The 26,893-nt window shown below is 39.6% G+C and overlaps 2 protein-coding genes and 1 non-coding gene across 3 annotated transcripts; 1 reads left to right on the forward strand and 2 right to left on the reverse strand.

The window, feature by feature from the left end:
- Positions 13,753 to 15,373, reverse strand: LOC109831715. Its single transcript, XM_020399107.1, is given in 7 exon segments — positions 13,753 to 14,101; positions 14,761 to 14,877; positions 14,880 to 14,885; positions 14,888 to 15,061; positions 15,064 to 15,214; positions 15,217 to 15,258; positions 15,260 to 15,373. Coding segments are annotated over 7 exon segments (909 nt in total). The 3' UTR covers positions 13,753 to 13,796.
- TRNAA-CGC lies at positions 16,062 to 16,134 on the reverse strand. The gene has a single exon. It is a non-coding gene; the product is annotated as a tRNA-Ala (tRNA).
- Positions 23,632 to 26,847, forward strand: LOC109821118. The gene is made up of 2 exons (XM_020387315.1): positions 23,632 to 24,187; positions 26,087 to 26,847. Exons 1-2 carry the CDS (start codon positions 23,664 to 23,666, stop codon positions 26,502 to 26,504), a joined length of 942 nt encoding a protein of 313 aa, XP_020242904.1. The 5' UTR covers positions 23,632 to 23,663; the 3' UTR covers positions 26,505 to 26,847.

Below are 26,893 nucleotides of genomic sequence, written 5' to 3' on the forward strand. Positions count from 1 at the left end.
TTGAAAGCTATGAAGGAACTTATGATATTATAGCCCATGAGTTGTTGAAGGAGAATATTAAGAAGTACATTGCACAAGGCAAGAAATCAAAGACATAAGTAACAAAAAAGGAACATCATACAGATTCTACGGCTAAGATTAATGAAAGAGGAAGCTTTGAAAATGATTTTGATAAAGCCTTAGCACAATTTTTCTTATATTAAATAATACAAGTATTTAATATTATATCATTCAAATGTTTATTATTAAATATTTGATATTAAATTTTCTAATATATATAATATTTACATATTTAAATATAAAAATTTAATTTTTATATGGTCAAACTCTAGTTATTTTCTTTTTTGTACGTACTTGAACACTAGTCATTTTCATTTATGTGCTTGAATACTAGTTATCTTATTTTATGTGGCATCGTTTGAACTTCTTAAATGGAGTACAAGATGTATTCAATTTTATTTTTTTCATTCGTTAATTGAAATGAGGGTAGTTTTTCAAATTAATTTTTATTTTTAAATAATTATTATTTAACATAATAATTTATTATCAAACTCATAATTCAAATAATCCACGAATCTAAAATCTAGTTTGAGAATATGACCCTCGGTCTCTGAATTTAAAGCAAAAGTTTAAGAATGCAAAACAAAAGTTTAAGAATTCTATCCAAGAGTCTGGGGCTCTAATCACAAAATCCAAGTCCAAGTCCCAATCCAAGAATGTCGGATTCATGGATAATTATTCGAGACCTAATCAATAATCCGGAATGAATAACACCCCCTTAGGAATTTTGGTTGAGCATTGTGATTTTTACTTTTGTTGTTTGTGATTTCAATGTTCCTTTTTTAACTATAAGTGCAGTAGTTTGTTGAATTTCGATTAAAACTTACTTTATTTGTCAATGTTTGTAATTTTTGTTAGAATTTTTCATGAGCTTGGTTTATGAATGGATTTTATCGACTTTTTGTGTTTACTGTTGCATATACTTTGTTGAAATTTATTGTTGCTTTAGGGTGAAGAATATAGGCTGAAGGATGTATCATTAATCAAGTGTTAACGGAGTGGATATGGTTCAGATATGGCGCTTACGATATCTATATCCACTTTTTACAAATAGATATGAATACGGATATGGATACAGATTCTCTTCAGTAGGAAAAACCCTAACCAATATCCACGTGAATAAGAAAGGATACAATCCGGATATTAGAAAAGTTGATCGGATATGATCACGAATATGAAATGGATATTTGGAAAATAGATATGAATTAGATATGAGTCGAATAAAGTTTGCAATAAAATATATATAGCTTTAAATTGCAATAGCTAATACTACAAAAGGTAATTCAATTAAAAAGCATGAAATTAATTATAATACAGGAAGATCAATAAGATATTACCTAGATGCTGCTTGGGTACGTAAAACCTGTTAACTTTAGGTCCTTCTAAGTGAAACAACCCAAATACAAACTCAAATCAACACACAGAAAAACCCCTAGAAAGTCTCAATCTATAGTCAACGTAATCTATAATCAATTCACTCTAACTTTAGGAGGCAAGATGGACCTGAACTTAGTCATAATAACCCCACTGTTTCCGCATGATCGAGGAATTGCAAACTAGAATGCATTAAAAAGCCCACTGCAAAAGAAACATTGCATAATAGCAAGAAACTCCACACTTGATGCTTAGATCAAAGGACTAGACATGATTTCATCACTTTTACCAGAATATTCCTCAACAACAGGTTCAACAGGGAGTTATTCATTAGATGGTTGTGTTAGATCTACATCATAAAACTTGAGATCTAAAACCATATAGCCATGATTAATTCAAAGAGATTAACAAGGATCTAAATGAGCGGAAGCTTATACCTGAATCCATTGCTTGATCTTGAGATGGGTTTTGATCTTCTAACCTTAGGGTTCTCTCTAGCCGAATTTCTCTCAAGATGGGGGTGAAGAGAATTAGAGAATGTAACCCTAGGTTAGGGACCATAACCCCTTATTTATAGATGTTGTACTTTTGTAATTTAGCCCCTCAATAAATTACAATTACAACCTGGTATCTGCACATATGACCCCATGATCATTTAAATACCAAATTAACCCAACTTAATTGATCACTTTAGTGGGTTATCCTGAAAGATAGCAATACACATTGTTTAATCATATGTGCCCACAAATAGATTTATTAGATTAAATCCAACAATCTCCCACTTGGGCACCATATGATTCCTTAAACTGTGTATAACCTTATGAGCTCAAAAATTGCTATCACTGAAATGGTATTTCCGAACAATCTCGTCCATTGACTATATCAATATAGGATCAAAGCGGCCTTCGTCACATTTATCGTGACTCGACCCATCAATGGTCACATATATCAATACAATCAAATGACATAGATCAATCATGGATGTGCAGCATGAAAATTACATGCAATGTGATCAGTACATGTCTATTTTCAACTGGTCCTCCTTAGTGAGGTCAAAACCAAACATAATGTAACAGAGTGTCTTAACTGAAAACTTTATTCTGATCAGACAATACAAACAAACATAAAGCACCACAAATACAAACTCCCACTAAAACATAATATCCTCAAATAATACCACACCCATATGAGCAGTATGCTCATGAAAGACCTTAGGTGGCAATCCCTTAGTAAGAGGATCAGCTATCATGGAGTTTGTCCCAATGTGCTCTATGGATATCTGTCCACTCTGTACCCTTTCTTTCACAACCAGGAACTTAATGTCAATATGTTTTGACTTAGTTGAGCTCCTGTTGTTATTGGAATACATTACTGCAGATTTATTGTCACAATATAACCTTAGTGTCAATATGTTTTGACTTAATGTCAATATGAATACATTACTGCAGATTTATTGTCACAATATAACCTTAGTGTCAATATGTTTTGACTTAATGTCAATATGAATACATTACTGCAGATTTATTGTCACAATATAACCTTAGTGGTCTTTCAACATTTTCCAAAATGCGCAGTCCCGTGACAAAATTTCGCAGCCATATTCCCTGATTGGATGCCTCATAGCAAGCTACAAATTCTGCTGCCATAGTGGAGGAAGCTACTAGTGTTTGTTTGACACTTTTCCATGATATAGCTCCTCCTGCTAACATATAAATGTAGCCTGATGTAGACTTCCTGCTATCTTGGCATCCAGCAAAATCAGAGTCCGAATACCCAATGACCTCTAATTTCTCTGATTTTCTGTATGTGAGCATGTAATCTTTTGTTTTCTGAAGATACCTCATAACCCTTTTGACTGCTATCCAATGATCCATACCAGGGTTGCTTAAGTATCTGCCTAACATCCCAACAATGTACGCAATATCCGGACGCGTACATACCTGAGCATACATTAGACTTCCTACAGCCGAAGCATAAGGAATCTTCTGCATTTCCTGAATTTCAAGGTTACCTTTAGGGCACTGATTGAGACTAAACTTGTCTCCTTTAGCAACAGGGGTGTCACCTGGTCTGCAATCTTGCATGCCAAACCTTTTAAGTACCTTATCGATATAGCTCTTTTGTGATAATCCAAGAATACCCCGAGAGCGATCTCGATGTATCTGGATCCCTAATATAAAAGAGGCGTCCCCAAGATCTTTCATCTCAAAATTCTTTGATAGAAATCTCTTGGTTTCGTGCAACATGCCTATATCATTAGTGGCAAGCAAGATGTCATCCACATACAGAACCAGAAAAATATACTTACTCCCACTGAACTTGTGATATACACAGTCATCAACAATGTTCATCTCAAAACCGAACGAGATAACTATTTGTTGAAACTTATGATACCATTGACGAGGAGCTTGCTTGAGTCCATAGATGGATTTCCTTAATTTGCAGACCATATTCTTTGGGTCTCCCGACACAAAGTTTTCTGGTTGCACCATATAGATCATCTCATCAATGTCTCCATTGAGAAATGCAGTCTTAACATCCATCTGATGTAACTCAAGATCATAATGAGCAACAAGTGCCATGATTATTCTGAAAGAGTCTTTCGATGAAACCGGAGAGAAAGTCTCTGTATAATCAATGCCTTCCTTTTGAGTATAGCCTTTAGCCACAAGACGTGCCTTATACCTCTCCACATTACCGTTTGCATCCCGCTTGGTTTTAAAAATCCATTTACAACCAATTGGTTTTGCACCTTCTGGTAATGGGACAAGTTCCCAAACCTTATTGTCTTGCATAGACTTGTACTCTTCATTCATGGCATCAATCCACTGTTGAGAGTTAGAACTTTTCATGGCCTGAGAGAAGTTGATTGGATCATCTTCTAACATTCCACTACTTTCCTCATGTTCTTGGAGAAATACAATATAATCATCCGGAATAGCATTTCTCCTTTCTCTCGTGGATCTCCTTAATGGCACTGGTTCTTGAGGTTGTTGAGTTTGTTCTTCTGGAACAGGGAGTTGTTCAACATTATCATCTTGAGGTTCCGGATTTACTTCTTGAGCAACAACAGGTATAGGAACCTGAATATTGTCAAAAGTAACTGTATGGATTGGATCTGAAGCCAATTCCTCCTCAAAACTAATGTCTCTAACCTTATTTCTCCCCCCAAACTCAACATCCTCAAAGAATGTTGCTGTTCCCGTCTCAAAAATGTTCCTTATAGTGGGATCATAAAACTTAAAGCCCCTAGAGCGTTCAGAGTATCCAATAAAGTAGCTGCTAACTGTTTTGGAGTCCAATTTCTTTTCATTTGGCCTATAAGGCCTTGCCTCAGCTGGACATCCCCAAATATGTAAATGCTTTAAACTGGGCTTTCGACCAGTCCAAAGCTCATAAGGTGTTTTAGCAACTGCTTTACTTGGTACTCTATTCAGAATGTAAGCTGCTGTCTTAAGTGCTTCTCCCCAGAGTGACTCTGGTAAAGAAGAATGAGCAATCATACTTCTTACCATATCCTTAAGAGTCCTGTTTCGTCTTTCAGCTACACCATTCATGCTAGGTGAACCCGGCATGGTGTACTGTGGGACGATACCGTATTCCTCTAGGTATCTAGCAAATGGTCCTGGACGTTGTTCACCTGAACCATCATATCTACCGTAGTACTCACCACCACGATCAGATCTGACGGTTTTAATTCTTCTGTTGAGTTGATTCTCAACTTCAGCTTTATAGGCTTTGAACATGTCCAGAGACTCAGATTTTTCATGAATAAGATATAGGTGCCCATAACGTGAGTAATCGTCTATGAATGATATAAAATATTGTTGACCATTCCAGGATTCCGTAGGGAATGGCCCACAAATATCCGTATGTATCAATTCTAAGACATCCGAAGATCTGTTGGCACCTAATCTTTTCACTTTGGTCTGTTTTCCCTTGATACATTCAACACATACGTCGAAGTCCGAAAAATCAAGGGAATCCAAAATGCCATCAGACACAAGACGCTCAATTCTACCTTTTGAGATATGACCTAAGCGCTTATGCCATAATGTCGCCGAATTTTCCTTATTTAATTTACGCTTAGTACCACGTGATTCCACATGCAAGGATTCATTGTAAGAAGCAATTGTATCAAGCAAATATAGGTTGTCATAAATACTCAAGTAACCGGTTCCCACAACATTTGAATTAAAAGATAAACTGAATTGACTGTTTCCAAATGAACAAGAATAACCTGATTTGTCCAATACAGAAACAGAAACCAAATTCCGTCTAAAAGACGGTACTACAAAAGTATCTTTTAAATCCAAATAATAACCAGTTCCTAACAACAACCTAAAGTGCCCAATTGCTTCCACATCTACCGATTGTCCGTCGCCCACAAAGATGTGTCTTTCAACATCACTTGGCTTTCGGTAGCTCAGGCAACCCTGCATAGAAACACTTATGTGAGTAGTAGCACCAGAGTCTAACCACCAAGTGTTTCTAGGTACTGAAGCTAAATTAACCTCAGAACAGACCAAAGCAAGGAACGTACCCTTATTATCACGCCAGGCGTGATATTTTGTACAGTCCTTCTTTACATGTCCAGGCTTCTTACAGAAGAAACAACCCTGATTATCCTTATGTTGTTTCTTCTCAACTGGACCCTTAGCAGCTTCCTTATCATTCTTCCTTTTCTTGCCCTTATCCTTAGAGGCATAGGCCAAATGAGCACTTTCTGTCTTATCTTGCTTCAACCTGTCTTCTTCTTGCACACAGTATGAAATGAGCTCATTTAGAGTCCATTTCTCCTTTTGACAGTTATAACTGACCTTAAATTGGTTAAACTGTGCAGGAAGAGACAACAAAACCAGATGCACTAATAACTCGTCACAAAGATCGAGTTTAAGTGCCTTAAGCTTTGAAGCAATATGAGACATTTCCATAATGTACTCCCTGATATTTCCTTTGCCCTTATACTTCATTGAAATCAAGCGAGCTAAAAGCGTGCTTGTTTCTACCTTATCGTTTTTCGCAAAACGCTTCTCAATTTCGGCAAGGAAATCTTTAGCCTTAGTAATCCCTTCGGATTCTATGCCCCTGAAGGCTTCCGGAACGCCGCGCTTAATGATCATAAGACTCATGCGATTTGAACGCTCCCACTTCTCATGCTCCTTCTTTGCATCAGGAGTGCTATCCGCATTGAGAGGTTGGGGTTGTTCAGTTCTTAATGCATAGTCAAGATCCATGCAGCCAAGAACAATTAATATGTTCTCTTTCCAAACCTTGAAGTTTGTCCCATTTAGCATGGGAATTGAGTTGATGTTAGCAGAAATTGTTGCAGCAGATGCATTAGCTGAAATAAAACAAAAGAATGCTCACATCAATAACCATAATCAATAAAATTCAAATAATGACAATCCCCATCCAAGATACCGGCACAACATTAATATCAAGTCTTTGGACAGTAATATTAACTTGTAAGTGATACCTTGTTGCAATGATCAAACATTGACAATAACTCATGTCAAATAATGAAACTATCTTTGGATCGATTCATTATTCACATGTAAACCTTATAATTGTCACACGCTTATCATCGCAGATGTGTATACAGTCTAAATAAATATTAACCTTCCTTTGGGCCGATTAAATATTTACAAGAAAAAATAAATATTAACCTTCCTTTGGGCCGATTAAATATTTACACGAAAGCATACACACAAACATCTCACATTCCTCATGAACAATCTACACAAGAGAGGTTACTTTGGCAACTTCTTGTTTCAATTAATCAATTGGAGTGAGAGACAACCTTAATACCTTAGTGTCATAATATTTGAATTCAATAATTGATTAAAAACCGAATTAGATTTAAATTAAAAAATTTAAATCAACTGAATTTCCAAAAACTTAATTGGGGTCTCACAGCTTAATTAGGGCCCATAACTTAATTGAATAAATTAAGTATACCAAAGTGGACCCATGAAAAGCCGAGGCTTAACCATAATGAACACGAAGTTCCCTTAACTTCGAACGCGAGGTTCGACTGTATTGAGTACGAGACTCACTTAAGCACGAACGCGAGGTTCGTCTGAAAATGAACGAACGCGAGGTTCGTTTGATAAAAGAACGCGAGGTTCAACACTTGGGAACGAACGCGAGGTTCGTTAAAAAATGAACGCGAGGTTCAACTGAAGTACGAACGCGAGGTTCGTCTGAAGTACGAACGCGAGGTTCGTCTGAAGTTCGAACGCGAGGCTCGACTGAGGCACGAACACGAGGTTCGTCTGAAGTACGAACGCGAGGATCGACTGAAGTACGAACGCGAGGTTCGTCTGAAGTACGAACGCGAGGTTCGTCTGAAGTACGAACGCGAGGTTCGTCTGAAGAACGAACGCGAGGTTCGTTAAAAAATTGAGCTTGACGCTCACCTGAGTTGAACGCGAGGTTCACCTTAGAACGAACGCGAGGTTCGTTAAAATTGAGCTTGACGCTCACCTGAGTTGAACGCGAGGTTCACCTTAGAACGAACGCGAGGTTCGTTAAAATTGAGCTTGACGCTCACCTGAGTTGAACGCGAGGTTCACCTTAGAACGAACGCGAGGTTCGTTGAGCGCGAAGCTCGGTTAAAATTGAACGAACGCGAGGTTCGTTTGAGGTAACCACCTCCTTAATTTTCGCCATGAACCCTTAGGGTTTCAAATTGAAACCGCCGCCGACAAACCCAAAAAACCTTTGATTTTTCTTTTCAAAACAGATCCAGAATTGGAAAAAATTGAAGGAAAAATCAAAGAAAAATCCAAAAAATTCCCAAAAGTTACTGTTCACCGGCGATTTTTCAGTTACTGTTCATCCGGAAAAATACTTTACTGTTCATCCGAAAAAAATTTTCGTTACTGTTCATCCGAGAACATTACTGTTCATCCGAACCCAAAAATTGAAACTTTAACCAGAGATTTAAGATCAAAAACCCAATAAAACTTAAATCCCTAAGAATTAATCAAGGTGGCTCTGATACCACTTGTTAGATCTACATCATAAAACTTGAGATCTAAAACCATATAGCCATGATTAATTCAAAGAGATTAACAAGGATCTAAATGAGCGGAAGCTTATACCTGAATCCATTGCTTGATCTTGAGATGGGTTTTGATCTTCTAACCTTAGGGTTCTCTCTAGCCGAATTTCTCTCAAGATGGGGGTGAAGAGAATTAGAGAATGTAACCCTAGGTTAGGGACCATAACCCCTTATTTATAGATGTTGTACTTTTGTAATTTAGCCCCTCAATAAATTACAATTACAACCTGGTATCTGCACATATGACCCCATGATCATTTAAATACCAAATTAACCCAACTTAATTGATCACTTTAGTGGGTTATCCTGAAAGATAGCAATACACATTGTTTAATCATATGTGCCCACAAATAGATTTATTAGATTAAATCCAACAGGTTGGATCGAAGGATTAGACATTATTTCTATTTAAAGAAATTTATAAAAAAAAAACTTAGTCAAGAACTCTATATTAATCACACAGTCACAGAGCAAGAGAGGTGCAAAATTGTGGTTTTGATTTGACTTTATTAATGGATGATGACAACTTTTCAACGGCTGAAAGGATGATCACCGGAGATGTTGAGGGTAAGCGCCGGAGATGGTAAGATATCGAGCAGAAGTTGAGAGCCCATTCGATAGTTGAGTGGTGGCAGAGGGGAGAAACATCGGAGGATAGGTTTTAGAATTCTCACAACTGATGTATCGATTTAGTAAAGTAAGTTTTTGTTTTAGTATTTGGGTTTTAGGTTGTGTATGGGTTTGGTTACTAAGAGACCAAAATCCTTGTATTAAGCAAATTGCAGATATCAGTATCTGTGTCCAGATCTTGAACTAATGTATGGATCCGTATCCATATCCGAAAACAAAAATTCAAAACCAGATCCGTATCCGAACAGTATTCGGCCAATTTAAAAAACGTACTGCCTACCAATATCCACATCCTTACGGATACATATGAGATGTGTTCTCATTTATCAGAACAAAATTCTAGTGGAATTTGTAGACCCTATGGGATCTAGTCCATTGCCAAATTAGGATAGGGCTGAAAAAGCCACTAGGAGAAGACGTTGAAAAGATGAAGAGAAAATAAGATTGGGTTAGGATTTTTACTGACAATGAGGTTGGGAAGCTGTATAAGTTAAAGTGATTAATGAGTTTGAGTTTGTGCATTAAATTGATAAACTACCGGAAAAGAGTATAAAGATAAACCATACATACCACCCCCCCCCCGGCCCCACCTAACCCACCCGTACCCCACGCAAACTTTATACCTAGCATTTACCTAGCGGACTTGATTTCAATGTACAAATAGGATTTTCTGTGTGGGTGGTGGGCGGTGTGCGCTTAATGACCCACGCGTACGGGCGCGTTGGTTCACGTGAGCGAGGGGGACGAGGCGCGGGGGTAGTGAGCGGCGAGCCCACGAGCATCGGAGCTGCTCGATGGGCACCAGGCGACATGGATCTTTGAGGCATGACCCGCCTTGACAGTTTGTGGCTGGCTGGGTGAGTGGCAGTCGGTGATGGGACCTTGACACAGTGTACGTGGTTGGTGGCAGAGCGCCGCAGGTGGCCCGGATGAGCTACATTTTATCCTCCTGTGTGGCATTCTTGGGACACATTTCCGTTGACACGCGCGCCGGTTCTCCTCCCGTTACTGCGGCTCCTTAGCCGCGAAGAGTCCGGGACCACCCAGATCTACAAGGGCGATGGTGGGACGGCTGGTCAGCCCGAGCCACGGTTCTGCTTGTGGGAGGGGTGGCTGAGACCCATTCAAAGATTTGTGGAGCTAATATCGAAATTTTTTTTTTTTAATTTGGGGGGGGGAAGACATGTTGGGCTAATATCGAATAACCCTTAAAATAGTACATATTAGTTTTGTGGAAAATTAAGGCCTAAAAAATTTTGGGTTTTGTGAAATTTACACTTGCATTGTCCAAAGAAATTTGACTAAAAACTCAATTGCGATCTGGCTGTGAAAAAACCAGAAGGGGGTTGGGGGGGTTCTTGGTCGGGGGGTGTGGTGGGGGGGCGGGTCGGGTTGGTGCAAATTTGCATCCTCTCCTCTCTCAAAACTCTTCATATTTGTAAGTCGAGGTTCATCCCTTTGCGCTTGCTTGTAGCTTCTTTGTAAACTGTTGCTTTATGGCGCGAATATACCAACTTGTCATCCGGTTGGATTCACTCAGTGCGTTAGTGATCTCTTTGCTTCAACTGGCGTCGGTCGTGCATGAATCCTGAGCGTATGCGCGATGCCCTACGTGGAAGCGTACGGTTCAAGGATAATTAAATCAATTTCAGTTGATGTATAAATTTTAGTAAAGAAGTACTGCAAGTATATAAAAAATATATTTACAGAATTTCTTGCTTTTGGATATCATTTTGAATCATAGCATTCAGGGCCATTTTGTTTGCATAAAATAACACCAGTTGCCGTAATTTTAATTTACGAAGGGCAATTAGTATTACAGTTATTTGTTTTTCATAACTGCATGCAACTGCAAAAACAACTCATTTCAAAAAAAAAAAAAAAAAGGCAAATCAAAATTGACTGTGAGTCCTTATTCGTAAAATAACTTTCGTAGCTACAATTGAAATTAAAACAAAGCACATCCGCTACAGTTTTATTGTATTGTCACTAATAAATACAGTTACAACTACAGCTATGAAAAGATCTTTAACTGCAATTAATAATTTATCCTGATTAGGATTTAGGCTAGAAAAAACCTTTTAAGCTGGAAATGAGATTAACAATTTGACTTTAGTTCAACAGATATCCAATAAAATTCAATAAGTTCTAATAACGGAAGCAAACTTTTCAAACTATAAGTGTAACCCGCAGATTAGAAATTTTGAGAGCGGAACAACATTTTAAATTAAATTTGATTATAACAATAAAATTCAGCTAATCCAATACGAAATGAGCTTTCCTATTTAACTATTATTTTTTCCATGTTCAAAACATTAGGCTCCGTTTGGATACCATGACGTTTTACTTATTTCCATGGTGTTTTTGTCAAAAACAAAACATCATGCGTTTGGAAACCATGGTGTTTGTTGAGCTAAATCATCCTCAAACCAAAAACACAATACTTATTTCAAAACACATTTTAAGTGTTTTAAGTTGAGTGTTTTGGTTTTGAGTTTGAAAAGGTGTTAATATAATATCTAACATAATATATTAAATATAATTAATATAAAGTTATTATCAACATGCTTATTATATTATACTATATTATAGTTAATATAATATAATAGTAATATTTATTAAATAATATAAAAATATATTAAATTAAATATCTTATTATTGAATAATAAATAATTTATTATAAAGTAAAATACTTTTTAATAATTTAAATAATTTACGCTAACAAATGTTAGTAAAATATATATTCATAATTAATAATATTTATTAATATCATAAATACTAATATATTATTAAAGTACTATTAATAAATCTATAACTATTTAGAAACTATCAATATATGTATATATATTAAATATTTATATATATTTATTTTAATTATAGTAACATATTATTAGCATTATTAATAATATTATTTTATATGAATAATAATAATTATACTTATATTTAATAATAAAAAATAATAATAAAAGTAATAAAATATTCAACAATAACAAATCGATATACCAAAATAATTAAATATATAATTATTTAAAAAGAATATGTAATAATTATAATATAATGTAACATATTAAAGTACAATATAATATTATAATATATTATACAATATTATATTACATTACATTTAATACTTATAATACTATAATAATGTAAACTGTATATTATAACATTTTATTTATAATATATTTTGTTATAATTAATATATAATATATTAATAATATGTTTAATACTAATGTTATAATAGGTCAAACTAGTGTTGATAAAAAATACTTAACATTGTGTTTTAAAAACATTTTAAGGAAAAATACAACACCATGATGTTTTTTTATAAAAACACAAAAAAAAAAAACACAATGGTATCCAAACAAAGAATTAACAAATAGGAGCTAAAGTAAATTTCAATTCTCTCCTCCTTTCTCTTCCTCCGTTACGCCGTATTCAACACGGCGTTTAACGCAATCGTCTCATGTTCCGTGTCGGTGGCGAAGCAAACGCAGATACTACATGTGGATTGGTCCGGTCCGATTGGAGGGCAAAATCGTAGTTCTTTACTCTCCCAGGGGATAAAGCGGGGTCGGTGCGGAAAACCAGTCGAACACGGGTTTGACCACGGCCTCTGACGACAGCCGAGCCTCTGCCAAGCCCCGTACCAAAAAGAGATCTGTCATTTTTCCCTCGGACTACCAAACAAATCCTTATTTCCACGTCTGCCCTGAACTGAACCGCTATTTACATGAACGCTACTCTAAAGACCAACATGCGTTCAAACAGGAAGGCATTCCCGTAGTTTGCACTTACGTCCAGGGGTATTTTTGGCCTTTTGTGAAGATTCCAACCTGCACTGTATTCGAGTTCGAGTCAGTTTGACTGACGCGGACCCTCTCCTCTTTGAAAAGAGAAAAAAGAGCTTTGGTATGATTAAATGGCATTGAACTCCAGGGGACGTGGATCCTCCTGTGACCATCAATCTCAACCGTACGATCTCGGGGCCCCACTTCTAGGCTTCCCAGTTTGTGGTACTGTCACTCTGACACTTTTGGCGTTATAGCATTTCTCAGAGAAACCCCACGAGCATTTTAAATTTTGATTTGTAACGTTACCGGTGCTTTGAATTTGGACATTTTTTCTAAAAACCATTGAAAATATTATTTTGATTTTATATAGCTTTGGTCTTTTAAAATTTTTAGCATCTGTTAGGTTAGGTTTATTAACCAAATATAGCTGAGTAACATTTTAACATGCACGAAATCATTCATCATTATTACCTTGCTACTTACCAAAAATCACATTGAAAAACACTATTGTGATGAACATCCCACCGGTTGTATTGCCTTATTCTTCCAAAATTTAGATCCTCTCCAATTACCATGAGCTTGATTTAAACAGGACCCCAAGCTTATCGATGGGGGGGAAAAATAGCTGGAGAGAATAAAATGACCAATGATAGCTAGCAGAAAAGAGTTCGTTTTTCGATGTTCAAGCGGTTTTGGATTTAAAAACCACTTACCACGAAATTAATGCGAAGCTGCTTATGTGACTTAATCAATTGATTAATAACAATTTCAATGATCTAAAAAAAAGCATTTTACAAATACGAAAGCTTTAATTAAGGGACCAATATGTAATAAACCACTAAAGAATGATCAAGAATGTTTCAATTTGGTATTTACATTTGCCCCCGGCGGTGATCGGACACGAGGGCATGAATGGCATTCGACAACCCATTAACGGCCGAAATCAGCCCTGTCACCGCTTGCCTATTCACTTCCGTCCTCTCTTCTTCCAATTTTACCCTCCTCTCCTCGAGTTCCAGCAACTCGCGGTGCCTAGTCTCCCTCTTCTCCTCACAAGCCATTAAGGTTCGAGCCAGAACTGAAGCGCTCCGAACCACACTCGAGCCCAAGCTCTTTAGCTTCCTCCGTTTCGTGTCGGGCTCGTCCTGGCCCGACTCGGACGACTCGAATGGCTCCGCTACCAAAAAGTAAGAAAGGCAACAGCATTATAAGAACCGCTTTAGGACAAATAAAAAAAATGCAATTATTAGTTTTAGATCCTGTTCATGTGCGCAAAAAGCTTAAAAAGGTAAGGCAAGCTTTTCTGTAATCTTTTTCGCGGCTTTATTGGGCTTAAATATTTGCATGCAGTAGTACCTTTAGCTGCACATATCTTATTTTACTTTGCACTTTTGTGTCCTGCAGTTTGCACTTTTATATATTCCAAAATTTTTTATTTGACTTTATGATACCCCAAAGCTTATACTTTTTTTTCACTTTAATACCCCCTTTTTTTTCATTCTGTGTAACACTTTAATGCCTCAAAAGTTTGCACCTTGTTTATCTTTCATATCCCAAAGTTAACGCATTTGTTAACTTTAATAGGGCTTAACCTTGGGTATCAAGTGTAAAAAAACAAAAAACAAAAATTAGAGTATCGAAGTTTAAAAATAGCGTAAAATTTGGGTCGCTAGGCGCAAACAACCATGTTTTAATAAATAATTTTGCAAAATATCTGCTTTCATTAATCCCACATCGACTAATAATAATTAAGAACCCCGCACCGTACTTTTAATACCGACCATAATCCCGCATTAACGATCCATATAAATAACGCAATAAAATCACGCGCTTTACCTGAACCCGACGGCTCTGCCGCCTGCCTGCGCGGCGGAGGCGGCGGAGCAGCATCGGTGGAGGGGGAGGAAGAGACGACACCGGCGGAAGGCCCGCGGAGACGACGACGAGCTCCGTCCGAGCATGCGCCGGGTCAAGACGTCAGTTAGGGCCTCGAAAACCTCGGACGACAAATTCGTCGGCAGATTCTTCTCTTTCCGCTCGTGGCGGTCCATGACCAGTAGCTGGGCCGGGCCTCGTCGCGCCTTGGGCCTCGACTCGTAGTCTCGGACCTTCTTGCTGTCCCGGAGGAGGTTGTCCCTTTATCATTGCACTGGTTTTGCGAGCGGAGACAGTTCTGATGCCAGCAGTAGTTCTCGACCCACTTCCAGGCTGTTCTGCGGAGCGGGGGGCGCCGCCGCCGGAGACGGAGGTGGGTTGGAGGAGGAGGAGGAGCGCGGTCGTCGTCGAGGGCGCTTGGCGTGTGATGAGGGTTAGGGTTCTTGGACGCGTCCAGTTGGCCCTTGCGGTAGTCGCGGCGTGAGGGAGGAGGCCGGGGTCGTAGAGGAGGCGGCCGCTGCGGAGGAGGAGGCGGCGGCCGCGGCCGTCGAGGGGTTGGGGTTGAGCTCGACATATTTTTTTTTTGTTTTTTTTTAAATGAGGGGTGGGAATGTGAACATGGCCCAAACGGGGCTCGGGAATTGAATATTAGGAGGACGGGGTGGTGGTGGTGGGATTCTGTATTTTTTTTGCAGAAAAGGGCTTGGGAATGGTAGATTTGCGGCGGGGTACCGTTATTATTATTACAGTGCTGTGTAGTGTAGGGGGGAGGGAGAGTTATTGCGGTTCCTGTATTTAGGTCTCGATCGTTTAGAATGAGATGGGGAGACGAGGCAAACACTGTAATATCGGCACACAGTTCGTGTAAGTATTAACGTGATTGATATTTAATCGTCAATGTTAGAGACTCTAGGTCTGTCTTTTATACATTGGGTTGTGATGGTGTGGGGGGAGAAAATGAGGATGAAAAGCAAAAAAAAAAAATGAAGGTTATGTGACTAATGCACAAGGATTGGGTTGGGCAGCAGTCTAATGCATGTGGTGAGTCTTGTGACTCTCTGAGCCTGGGCTGCGTGATGGCTGTAGTTGGTGGATGTAGGAAACGAGGGGAGAAGGGAAATTTTGCCGAGGAGCAAGACTTGTGCGGTCAACGGGGCCGGTCTTAGATTCGGTGTGTAGCTAGTGTTGTTGGGTTTGGGAATCTGGCGGGTTCAGGTAGGGAATAGGTGATTAGTTAAAAAAAATTAAAATAATAATAAAGATGGAGGTGCGGGGAATCGAACCCCGTGCCTCTCGCATGCGAAGCGAGCGCTCTACCATATGAGCTACACCCCCTGTCATGGCCGAAGATCTCGGTTGAGACACAAATTGTCATTAACGAATGTGTTGATCAACGTTTTCGAATGTGTTGATCAACGTTTTCTTTTTCGCCATTGATGAGAACTTGCGGATGAGTTTTTAGCATTTTTGAGGCGTTTCTTAATGCGTTTAGTGGGATTTTCATCAATAAGTATAGAAGCTCGCTTGATTGAGTTAATGGATGCACATGATTATTTGATTAATGGGTTCCTGAGGAGAAAAAAGAACGCGAAAATTCCAATCCCGACCGCTAAATTCATCAATTCTAATAGTAACCAAGGTTACCACAAAATTCACGAGAAGAAGATTATAAGAGTATTCTCATCAAAATTCATATCGCAAAATTCACGAGAAGGAGATTATAGGAGTATTCTCGTCATCGTCAGCCGAAATCGAAGATTGTTATGGCTGAGGATTATAAGAGTATCACTGTTGTGCCTAGAGAATCCAAACCAATCGCCGAGAAAAGATAAACCAACACACCAAAATCAATAGCACACAATCGCCGAGAAAAGATAAACCAACACACCAAAATCAATAGCACAAACAATCAAACACCAGTTTTACGTGGTTCGGCAAGATGCCTACAACACCAAAATCAATAGCACAAACAATCAAACACCAGTTTTACGTGGTTCGGCAAGATGCCTACGTCCACAGGACAAGGAGGAGAAAGTTTTCACTATTAGAAATCAAGAGGAACAAATTAGGATTACAATCTCTCACCAAAACTCACAACAACTCACTTTTGATCTCTCCAAATGCTCCTAGAATAGAAGCCCAAAGAAAACCCCTTTCAACAGCTCAAAACCCTTGCCTTACAAATCCTAGAATCGTGTTTGGGTATTTATAGAAAACCCAAACGAAACGGGTCTGGAAAACAGACCCAGACTCAACCCGCTTCGGTGGTCGACCGACACGGTCGACCGCGATCCATCACGGTCGACCGGCCCGATCGACCGCCCTCCATCCAGCGGCTGATCCAAATTCCAGAGAGTTCGGCGGTCGACCGCGTCGGTCGACCGCTACCATCTTCGGTCGACTGTGTCGGGCCCAGAAACTCCTGTGCACGAACGCGGGCGACCGGGCCGGTCGACCGCCACCCTGACAATCTGAATCCTGAGCTTATCTCTTCAAATCTCCACCTCGGCGAAGATTCTTCCAAAACTGAGCCGACACCGATCAAACCAATACCTCAACTGTTGCACCCAGTATGCCATGGCAACGGACTCATGACAACGGACTCCAATCACAGCACGTCAAGACCCAAACGGGAGTGCGAACACTCAACCCCAAACCAACTGTGTCTACTCACCAAATCGGCTGCATCAGAAAACTGACTGCCTACGTATCCTCTCCAAGGAATCAAGCATTCACGTAGTTCCCCAATGGCCTCCAAAGGCCCTCAATCCATCTTGCGGCTGATAGCATCATCAACGACCCCAAACTGAAGCGATCCGAACACCTCCACCTGAGGTGAAACAATAGTCGTATCCAAAACGGATCCACCAGCTGCATCTAAATCAACCACCTCATCATCTGCACCCATAAATAAATGACTCTCACGCTGTGCCACCTCAGCTGGAATCCCAACCAATGCAGAATGACCTGGAGTATGTGGGAAAATCCCCACCCAATGTGGAGTAGCATCAACCTCCACCCGCTGTGATATCCCTCTGACCTGATCAATACTCTCCACCTGCCGAGAGTCCAAAGTGACAAACCTGTTCAGACCAAACTCAGAAGCTCCCCACTGATAGCCGAACGAGCCTCTGAATCCCAAATGCGCAATCGGATCCAATCTCACATCCACGATGCGGCCAAGTGCTGGGTAGCCGAATATCCGACGCCAACCAAAATCTGAAACAGCTCCACCAGATCTAACAACTCTATACGCTGCAGTCGGCAACCTCATAAGATGACCCAAACCTGTCGAAGCCTGAATACCAGATCCGCTGTTTGACAACCAATGCCGATCCTCCTCCAGAGAAGAACGGCTCACTAAATCCGCCATCTCATCACGTCGCCCCACTGTCTCCTCTCCTCTGAAGTGTCTCCAACTACCATGAGCTCGGCACCAATGCAAGAAAGGACTCCTACTAGAACAAGTACGACTGGTAACCTTTCTGCCCATACACCTCCTCCAACTATTGCGGACTACTAGGGCTTTATACCAACGGGACTTGGTCGCAACCCAAATATGCCTAGTACAATCCCCAACATAGGAAACAAAATAATCATTACCTCCCACTGATGCATACATGGAAGGCCCCCCAATGCCTGACTGAACACCTCCAATAAGACCCCTCGATCGGTGGATAGAAGTGCTGAACTCCACATCGGTCTCCTCACTCATCCCAGTGTGCTCACAGGACTTCAATCTGCAGGTTATAGCACTCCTCAACAATCTGTGCACGGCATAACCAATAAGATATCCCAGCACCAAACAATGCCACAGTCTAGCCATAGAAGTAGTTAGCGCCCTATCAACTATCGTGCTCCCAAGCAGATAATACAAGTTACTCCGCCTGACTCCCTTCATCACAATCATGGACCCCGATGTGACCTTCAAACGAGAATCCGCCAAAGTCACCCTATAGCCTGATGCCTCCAATACCCCAAGTGAAATGATGTTCTTCCTCAGTTGAGGAACGAACCTCACATCAGCCAACTCCCGGATCATCCCGTCACTCATCCGAATCCGAACGGTACCAATACCACCAATAGGGCATCTGTGATCATTACCCATGAGAACAGCATCCCCTCTTTCCAACTCCTGAAAGCTGGAGAACCAATCCCTTCTAGGGCATATGTGGTAAGTAGCACCAGAATCCAACATCCACTCGGTGGAGTCGGCAACATCAACTGACGGAAGAGCTGGGCATGAATAAACTGAAGAATCTGAATCTGAAGCATCGCCACTAGCCTTGGCAATATTCACCTCTGAAGCTTGAATAGCTTTCCCTTTATTCTTCACGGCTTGCAATTTTGGGCATTCGGCTTTCCAATGTCCATCCTCTCTACAAAAGGCACACTGATTCCTACAAACTGCAGGATGCCCCCCTCTAGACTGCGATCTTCTCCCACGGTTTGGACTTTTAGCTCATGTAACCAATTCCCCCGCAACAGGCTCAATAGAAGTCTCATTGTCCTTCTTTCGAAGTTGATAGTTCACAAGGGCTGCGGTGACCTCACTATACGAAAGAGATGCCTTCCCATTAATAAGGGTGAGGACGAAGGTCTCATATTCCTCGTCGGGCAAGGAACTCAATAACAACAATGCTTTATCCTTATCTTCAACAATGACATCTACGCTCGCCAAATCTGCAAGTAGCTTAGTGTAGTGGTTCATGTGATCACTAATGGATGTCCCCTTCTTCAATTGGAAGCGATAAAGCCTCCTCTTCAAATGCAAACGATTTTTGACGCTCTTTGTTAAATATTTACCCTCTAGGACCTCCCAAATCTTCTTTGCCGAAGTTTCATTCATCACATCATATTTCAGATCTTGGGTAAGGCAAGACCTAATCACACCACACGCCATTCTATTCATCTTATTCCAAACCTTTTCATCCATGTTGTCCGGTTTCCCGTCCAACTCCAATGTATCTTCCAAATTTTGCGCATTTAGCGCATCCATGACTTCGCATCTCCAAAGTCCAAAATTATTTGTGCCGTTGAATTTTTCCACATCTATTTTCATAGAATGTATATTCAAACTTTGGACGGCCCTCACACTAGAAGAACCCTCCCCACTTTTATCTTTTCCGGCCATAATCTCAAAGCACCCAATAAACAATTACGGAACAAATAGGAAATATATCCAACTTGAAAAAGATAGAAACTTTACCACAAAGATCCCACCTTTATCACCAATCGAAGCTCTAGATGAACTTCCCAACTGATCTACACCTCCAAAAAGCTCAAGCGTTGCCCGGAGCTCTGATACCACTTGTTGTGCCTAGAGAATCCAAACCAATCGCCGAGAAAAGATAAACCAACACACCAAAATCAATAGCACAAACAATCAAACACCAGTTTTACGTAGTTCGGCAAGATGCCTACGTCCACGAGGCAAGGAGGGGGAAGTTTTCACTATTAGAAATCAAGAGGAACAAACTAGGGTTACAATCTCTCACCAAAACCCACAACAACTCACTTTTGATCTCTCCAAATGCTCCTAGAATAGAAGCCCAAAGAAAACCCCTTTCAACAGCTCAAAACCCTTGCCTTACAAACCCCAGAATCGTGTTTGGGTATTTATAGAAAACCCAAACAAAACGGGTCTGGAAAACAGACCCAGACCCAAAATCACTGCGGCGGTCGACTCCGACACGTCGACCGCGATCCATCGCGGCTCGACCGCCTCCATCCAACTGTCATACAGAAATCCAGAGAGTTCGGCGGTCGATTGGCGCATCGACCGCCACCAGAGCAGAAACATCTGCGATCGACCGCACCGGTCGACCGCCACCAACACCGAAGCCCAGTGAGCCTCGTGCACGAATGCAGTCGACCGCGCCGGTTGACCGCCACCCAATCTGCTGAAACCTAAACTATTCTGCCAATTCTACAAGTATCACTTGGCATCCGAAATCGAATAAACAGGTTGAGGATGTATATGACTGTTATGGCGCATCATGAGAACTTAAAGCTAACAATAATCATGAATATCTTTTGAACTGAAATATTCTGCCAATTCTACAAGTATCACTTGGCATCCGAAATCGAATAAACAGGTTGAGGATGTATATGACTGTTATGGCGCATCATGAGAACTTAAAGCTAACAAGTCTTGTGTAAATTTTCCTTGAGTTGAATATTGAGTGTACACATATATTTATACAAGTAGAGAAGAGTGATGTGTGTTCTCACAACCAATATGGGATTAAAACCCACTATAATACATTATTATCAACAACCCCCCTCAAACTCATGTTGGATCAAACAAAATGAGTTTACGTACAAGAATCTGGAACCGATGAACAGGTAAGGCCTTTGTGAAGAAATCTGCAAACTTTTGATTATCATAATTTTCTACTTTTTTGTGAATAGGAATCTCTAGTAATGGATATGAATAGTTTTAATTTAATGAGAATTCGTAGTGAGATAGAATTAGTTGGATACCTGTCATCTTTTAGTAGGATAAAAAATTAGTTCTACTATTTGATCTTTTTTAATATTAAATTTTGGTTGAAGATTTTACCTTTAAATCATTTAAATATTTTAGGATAAAATTAGAATGTAATATCCAAAAGGATTATGAGTAAAATTGACCATAGAAAATTTTTCTCAAACTCACTCTTTTATAAAGAGTATGATATGATATGATATGAAGTATGATATGATATGATTTATTCAAACAATAAAGAGTGTTTAGATGTTAGTTCCTTAGATCATCGGAATTTTGATACAATCCCTCAAATCTTTCATACTTTGATATTCTCTCCCAAATTATCTTAATATGTTGATATTAGTCCCTCTAAGTAGATGGTTTTAAAATGGAAAATTTCTATTTTCTTTAACTTTTTTCATGAATGGACATTATACTCCACTTCTCTCTCCCCCATCTGACCTTCTTTCCTTCCTCTCTGCCCTCAACCACCGCTACTGCCCCCTACGTCGTATTCATCCTAGGGCTGAGCAAAGTTCGATAAAAACCAAATTAACCGACCAAACCGTCCGAATTCCAGCGGTTCGGTTCGGTTATGGAGTTTATTCAGTTCGGATCGGGTTGTAAAAATTTCTACCAGGAATAACCAACCCAACTGAATAACACTCGAACTCTCTGCAGTGAATAAAAGCGTATCAGGATTCGTATAAAAAACAACCAACATTCAATAATATTAACATCTAGCACCAAAAAGAATTACTCTCACATTCATTGTGGCCCCCACCCACATGACCAATGTTAGTTGCCAATTGAAAAGAGAGATCATCACGTCAAGAATGAAGAGAGTAAACCAATCACTAAAGTTAACCAACCCATTCATCTGCTCCCCCTCTCTCTCATAAGAGGTTAACCCGTTGAAATATCTCATTCATCCCCTCACTATACTTGACTCCCTTGTTCATTTTCGAGTTTTCATCGTCTTAATTGTTCTTACATCCTTTCTAATCTGATTAATTGCTCTAATATCTGCTCCTTACACTTAATGTTATGGCTGCTGTAATTGCTACTTGCTAGTAGAGTTTCATGGAACCAAAAATAACCGATCGAACTGAGCCGAAATAATTCGGTTCGGTCTGGTTCGGTTCAACACTAATTTTCGGTTTGGTTTGGTTCCATAAAAATTGACCAAAACCGGCCGAACCCCGTTTACTCAACCCTACTTACATTCTTTCTAATTTGATTTTTTTTCAATTGTTATTTGCTTTAATATCTGTACTCTTCACTTATTGTTATGGCTAATGCATATTGCCACTTGCTTGTAGAATTTCATGGCACCGAAATAATTGACCGAACTGAATTGCAATAATTCGGTTCGGTCCGGTTCGGTTTAAAACGGGTTCGGTTCGGTTCCGTTCCGTAGAAATTGACCAAAATCGGCCCGTAATTCCTCCTTTACTTGACCTGCTCCAATATCTTCACAGATCGAAACAAATATGAAAAAGAGTGGTGACAAAGAAGGTGCTAGTGACATTATCGATGGAGATAGTGATGATGATAGTGATGATGGTAGAGGAGGTGAGAATACCGATGGAGGAGGTCATGAAGGCAAAGAAGATGGTGGGTAGAGGAGGAAGAGGTGAGAATACTAGCGGCGGAGGGGGTGGTGGTCGAGGTGAAAGAGAGAAGAAGAAGTAATAAGGTAATTCCCTATCCATGATTATCGCTAGCCGAACCATGATTTAGGGTTTTGAATGACAAAACCTGATAAAAGGACTAACATTGACACATTAAGAAAACTTGAGGGACTAAGAGCAAGTGCACCAAGCTCCCACCGCCGCTCTCAATGCCTAGCGGTGGGAGCTCGTGAACCCCCTCCAACAAACTCCCAGCAAGCTCCCAAGGGGCTCCCTGGGCTGATGTGGCCAGTAGGGCCCACCGGAGCTCTTGGGAGCTCCCAAGTGCTCCACAAATTTGTGGAGCGCCTCCTAAGCATTAATTTTTTTTTACAAACCCCCCTACTTTTAAACCCAAAACCCAAGTTGAAAATAGTTGTTAAATGGAAGAAGGTTTTTTTGATATTGTTACAAAACTAAAATAGAAGAGGGTTTTTTTTGATATTGTGGAGCTCCTAACTAGGAGTTTGTTGGAGATCAACATTAGTTAGTAGGGTGATGTGACATTGGAAATGGTAGGTCATGTCTTGAGAGCTCTTGGGAGCTTGCTGATTAGAACTCCCAACTAAGAACTTGCTGCACTTGCTCTAACATCAATGTACTAAGAATTTTTTTTTTTGGGGGGCTAATATCTAAAAATGTCCCCCCGAAAAAGGTGTTTTTGTTTAAACCCCTCTTAAACCCAATCCTTATTATTCTTTCTCTTTTTGGAAACGCCAATGGCTCTCCTCCTCTCCCATTCTCCCCCTCTTCCCGCTCGCACCAGACTCCTCTCGAAAACCCTAATTTCAAAATCCACCCCCTTTATCCCCTCGATTCCAGCCCCGACCCCATTAAATCTCCCCTCTTTCACCTCAAAAACCCCCAAATTGCTTAACCCCAAAATCCTAACCCCCTCCTCTTCCTCATCCTTCGCAGACCCCACTTTCGATTTCGACGACGGCGAAGAAATCCCCGTCGGCTCTCCATGGGACGGCGCTGTAATCTACAAGCGTGACGCATCAGCTCCTCATGTGGAGTACTGTACCACGCTGGAGAGGCTAGGGCTTGCGAGGCTCTCTACTGATGTTTCGAAGTCGAGGGCTTCGGCCATGGGGATCAGGTTACCGCCCAGGAGGGCAAAGGAGGCGGAGTTGGGGGGTGACGGGACTCCGGTGCTGGTGTCGGTGGATGTTACGAGGAGGAAGAGGAGGTTGAAGCTGGATGGGATCGTGAGGACAGTCATCACTCTGGGTTGCAACAGGTGAGTGGTTTTTTTTTCCCAGTAGGATAACATGAATTAAGATGCAAAGTTGCATTTTTTTAATATGTTTGGTTTCTGAGAAATTCGCTCATAAACATAAGTTCTTCTACTTTAATCTCCACATATATGGGCTAGCAGTCTGGATGATATTAACTCATCCTAGTTTGTTGCATCATCAGTATCACTAACCAAGCTTTTTCCCATTAAATTGGCTTTATGTAAAGTTCGCACGAAACATACTTAAGGAAAATGCCATCACAAATGTGCGCAAGGTAGGGTCGTATGGTCGAAAATTGGTGGGCGGGCAAGTAGCTTTACCTCTTTGTTATGCAGTTAAGCAGCAGCTGAGGCAAACAAGGAGAAACTCTCTGATTCTCTTAACCCATTTTTGCGCATGATCGAAAAAAGGTTTAGCTACAGTGGAGGCTTAGGATTTTTTATTGTTCATGTTTATGCAAGACTTTCTTATTTGAATATGAGGTAATTGTTTCTTGACTTCTTCTTTTACTCGTAGTTTTTGGTGAAGTATGTTTGGAAACCATAGGCAGTAAAGTGGGGGCAGATTTCTGTGACCTTTTTCAACAATGAGCTGTCTTGAGGATAGTAACAGATATTGTTGTCTTAGTTGCTATTTCCTTCACAGTTGGGGATAAACAAATGAGTAAAGAGTTGAATTCTATGGAAAGTAAACGTTCCTGTTGCGCTATTGTTTTTGTTCAAATTGTTTCAATTTTTGTAGTCTGAGGCAACTATTTACTCATTGAGAATGTCAATAAATAGGTTTCACGAATGGTTTCATAGATTAAAGACGAGTTGTAGAGGTTTTTTTGTGGATATTAACAAAGGGCATTTCGCGTTACCTAATTAATTACTATGATGTGGTTTAAAGACATGTGCAATGAGTAGAACTAGCACAAGGAAAGAATTGCGGGAGATAGATATGTTTCTGGTCAGTCGTTACCGTGCACTGAATTCAAGAATGAGCATGAAGCTAATGTTTCTGCATTAGTTATGACTTACAAGGTTACAACATCTTTGGGGTTAATTGAACGGCGCATATCATTTTTCCATGTTATGATGTTACATTGTATTGTTTGCTGAGAGTTGAGACTAAAGAAGGAGCATTTTAGTAATGTGGGCTAAAGCTTTAGAATATGAATGAATTTAATTTAGCAAAGAAAAAAAAGTAAAAACCAAACAAAATACATGAAATAATTATGAGTTGTTACTACATCAACATTAAGGAATGTGGTGGACCAAAATGAACATGGGTTAATGCACTCGGAAGAATTTATTTGTTGCTAAATTTATGGAGTTGATGCCACTTGAAAATATGAATAATGCAGCCAAGATGAAAAAATTTGTCACGAGGGCCTTGTCTTTTGCTCATTTTATTATTATTATTATTAGAAACAGGGACTCTATTCTCATGTGTATTTGCTGCACTTACCTTGAACAATAGAGAAGGTAACTGGCCTACAGTTTGGTAACCCTTTTAACTAAATAGCGCTATGCTTATTTGTGTTGTAAATTGAAGAAAATGTTACCCAACCACATATTTATCGTCGTTTCTTTCCGGAAGTTATCAATAGTACTATTTGACTTACATGAAGGGTGATCTTGCCTACTATAATGGTTGTCAAACTCTGTTATCGATATATACTTGCACAAATTTTATTTAGAGCTTTGGATGTTACAAATGAGACTATGGTTATTAGTGATTCTCCTCAATCATTTTGTATTTTGCTTTGTGCTGTAGGCAGAATAGTTTTTTTTAATCATTTCCAGAGTCTTTGATAAACTATATCTCCACATACTGCTTGCCTGGTGTTGTAATACTCATTTCTAGTGTTTCTCTTATTTTCTTTATCTTAGGTAGTTCTAAACTCTTCTGTTCAGGTGTGGTGAACCAGCAGCAGAGGGGGTATTCTCAAACTTCTCGCTTCTGCTAACCGAAGATCCCATTAACGAATCTGATGATGAGATCAACATGGGAGTGATTTATGGAGACGAGAAGCACAAGTCCTCTACTGGCAACATAACCGAAGAAGATGAAGAGGATGAAAAAGAAATAGATAGAGATGACAGGCTCTACTTCCCATCTGAAGAAAGAGAGATTGATATCTCGAAACCCATAAGGGACCTTGTTCATTTAGAGATAACATTGAATGCAGTTTGTGATGCTAATTGTAAGGGTTTATGTCTCAGATGTGGTATGAACTTAAATAAGAGAAGATGCAGTTGTAGCAGAGGGGAAGCACAAGAAGGAGACTATGGTCCTCTCAAGAATTTGAGAAAACAAATGCAGAGCAAGTGACTTAGGAGAAAGAAGCAGGTAAACATTCGTGTGTTTTGATCCTTTTTTTTATTTATATAGATGGGATGTACAAAATCACATGATATAGCCTTCAGTTTGCATGCATATTGTGTTATGCTACTTTTATGGCATTCTCTCGGTCAAACTGTTTTCTTAGATCATGAACCATAATTGTATTATTCAGTTTCCATGGCAGTATCTTAATAGTTCGTTGTGGAGCAAGTTTTAGCAGACATGATTAGCATGGAAACTTAGAATCTCCTAAGATATTCATAGTTATTTTTAGCTTAGAGTTTTTGTAATATTCTAATGATCCTATACATCCTCAAGTCAGTTTCGTCGATATTGGATATCATGTAACATGATTTTTATGAGAATCCTATCATCAC

The sequence above is a fragment of the Asparagus officinalis genome, chromosome 1, assembly GCF_001876935.1.
Source record: "Asparagus officinalis chromosome 1, Aspof.V1, whole genome shotgun sequence".
In the NCBI taxonomy this organism is placed as follows: Eukaryota; Viridiplantae; Streptophyta; class Magnoliopsida; order Asparagales; family Asparagaceae; genus Asparagus; species Asparagus officinalis.

Excerpts from the sequence above, each read along its gene's own strand:
- LOC109821118 (XM_020387315.1), top strand. The coding sequence starts at position 23,664 with ATGGCTCTCCTCCTCTCCCATTCTCCCCCTCTTCCCGCTCGCACCAGA. Across the intron at positions 24,188-26,086 it reads ATCACTCTGGGTTGCAACAG|GTGTGGTGAACCAGCAGCAG; the intron begins GTGAGTGGTTTT and ends TCTTCTGTTCAG.